Raw genomic sequence first — 2,533 nt, 5'->3', positions numbered from 1 at the left:
TCGCCATTACGGTGGTTCAAATCGCCGCTCTCTCTCCCTTTGCCGCGAGCAAGTTCGTTGTCGCGAGTATCCTCGGGAGTGTCAGGAACAAAGTGCCACGCGGTTGCAGTAATCGGGACAATCCAGAGATACGAGATTGCTGAGCTCTATGTTTCCCAGACGCTGAGGAAAACAGTGTCGCCGGTGAGTGATACTGACGAAGCGACGCTGCGATAGATAAAACACGACTTTTGCGTGTCGAGTTGCGCATATTCCATTTTTCTTTCTTTTTTTCGACGGTTTAGCAACTTCGTCGCGGGTCCCCAGTCCGCCTGTTCTTTGTAACTGAACTAACACTTTTGGAATTTAAAAAGAAACAGATATATAGCTGTAACTTAGTATAAAAAAAGAGAGGAAGAGAACTGGTACAGTTAGTTTTAAGTTGCAAAGAACAATCCAACTGTTTTCTACTTTTCTAAACGTATTGATCCTCTGTAACTATTCTCGCTCTTAAATCTCTTTTTGCCGATTTCACGCGGATGACTATCCAAGCAGGAGAAATTACTGTAGATTAAAATTCGACCGCTCAACACAGCGGCTTCTAACGAGCTTCGCTTACAAATGCAAATTAGATATAGAATGACCTGTGAAGTGTCGAAGATAAAGCGCGTAATTTAGAAATAATACTCGATATGCGTTTGGGGATGATACGGTTCGACAAAACCGAAGACTTCTCTCCTGAAATATTTGTAATCGACATTCAAGCGAGTATATCTCTTGTCAACGATGTTGGCTGAGGAAAGGTTAATTATCTGGTCGGTAAAGTAGGTCCTTGTAGGAGATTCACTGTTATCATGTTCGCGGTAGTTTCGTCTCGTTTCATACCGCCAGCTGGCGCCACAAAACAGTTGTGTATGGAAATTGTGGCATGTCGAAGGAGGTAGATTACAGACAAGTGTGCAAAAGTGCGATATTATAATTAATAAACGAAGAGAAGACAAAATAATTTGCACGAATAGTTGAATAACTTCAAGGTAATTATAATTATCGAACAACATTATGTGAACAATGTGCTACAATATCGATCTATATACGTGTTCTGAAGTGGGATTGATTATAACTTATGCAGTTTGTTTACCGGCTCTTTTTAATTGATTAACTTTTAGATTGGGAGATGACGACTCGAATGAAGGATTTCTTGACTTTTGTACGCTCTTATAGTACAAAACACTGGAAGTTTTCAGAGGGTGTGAAATATGGACATGTCACATATTATCCAAGGTAAGGTTATGTTGAGCGTATAATATGTGCTCCAGTTCTTTCAAAAGAATCCACTTGAATCTTTTGACATATATGCATTTATTATGTTTATATGTAAACGCACATGATATTAAAAAATTTAGTTCCTAGAATACTTCTTTATATTTGTAGACAATTAGTGTTAAATGATAGTAATTGATAAGGTAAAAAGTTGAAATTGTAAGAAATAAATGTTACAATATTAAAGGTGAAATCCCAGAAGGTTAAATTACATATTTATTAACGAGTTTACAGAATTTTGAAAAAAGTAACTGACTTGTGTGATTGATAAGTCTTGCAATGACAATTGTTGCTTTGGACATTTACTAAAGTATATTTATAGACATCCAAACCATGTTGATCCACCTATCACACCAAGCAAGCTTTTAATGGTGACACGAATGAAACCTTTATCTGGTCTCCCATACTGGCACAAGGATACACTTACAAAACAGCTGGGTTTTAAAGAACGGGTAATTCGAGTTGTCGATATTCATTAGGATAGTGTTCTGATGATTTTGTTATACCATTACTTAATTATTGTTTTCATACAGGGGAGGGAACCGATAATCGTTAAGAACACACCAGAGATGTGCGCCCTACTTTGGACAGTAAAGCATCTGGTGAAAATTGTACCCATAATATTGCCTGACAAGTTACCAACTGAGGATGACTTGAATGGCACGTATTTACATGAGAACGGTACATTTTCTGTCATACCAAAGATAGATTCTACACGTTATAAAGCTACGGATAAGTTTGTAAACAATCCCAAGAAACTAAATCGCAATCTCATATCAGAAAAACTGAGATTAAAATGGTTATCATATGGTTTTGTATACCAATAAAAGTAACATTATAGTTCGTTAAATAGTTTGTCAGAGTCGTTAATATTGTTATGAAACAAAAAATCTCAGGATTAAAATAATAACGATGTAATTGCAATCTTTTTAATCCAGTCGTCTCAAAAAAGACTGTTAGTATGTACAATACCGTTAAAAGGGAGATGGGGAGGGGGCATGATCGTGGTATATTTTCTACAGAAACATCTTGTAGAAAGTATGCAATACGAAAATAACACATTAACGAATAATGTGTTTTCACACGTTTAGAAACTACATTGCTTTTTACACTCTCTACACGTTTTCTGATACTTTCTTTTTAAACTACACACTTTATGCTGAGAGATAAAATATTCAAGGAATAAGAAATATTTATTTGCTGTGTGGGTACTAATAACATATTGTACTAATAT

General features: G+C 36.0%; 1 protein-coding gene across 1 annotated transcript; it reads left to right on the top strand.

Moving 5' to 3' along the window:
* The first annotated feature begins 852 nt into the window (after nucleotides 1-852).
* Nucleotides 853-2,217, top strand: LOC116842107 (39S ribosomal protein L30, mitochondrial). Its single transcript, XM_032810830.1, has 4 exons — nucleotides 853-1,013; nucleotides 1,146-1,260; nucleotides 1,622-1,751; nucleotides 1,833-2,217. Exons 2-4 carry the CDS (start codon nucleotides 1,154-1,156, stop codon nucleotides 2,124-2,126), a joined length of 531 nt encoding a protein of 176 aa, XP_032666721.1. The 5' UTR covers nucleotides 853-1,013; nucleotides 1,146-1,153; the 3' UTR covers nucleotides 2,127-2,217.
* The last annotated feature ends 316 nt before the right edge of the window (nucleotides 2,218-2,533 follow it).

The sequence above is a fragment of the Odontomachus brunneus genome, unplaced genomic scaffold, assembly GCF_010583005.1.
Source record: "Odontomachus brunneus isolate Ranch 3 - 2012 unplaced genomic scaffold, Obru_v1 Obru_scaffold_021, whole genome shotgun sequence".
Taxonomy (NCBI): domain Eukaryota; kingdom Metazoa; phylum Arthropoda; class Insecta; order Hymenoptera; family Formicidae; genus Odontomachus; species Odontomachus brunneus.
Note: the sequence above shows the minus strand (reverse complement) of the source record. Positions and strands in the feature narration are given on the sequence as shown.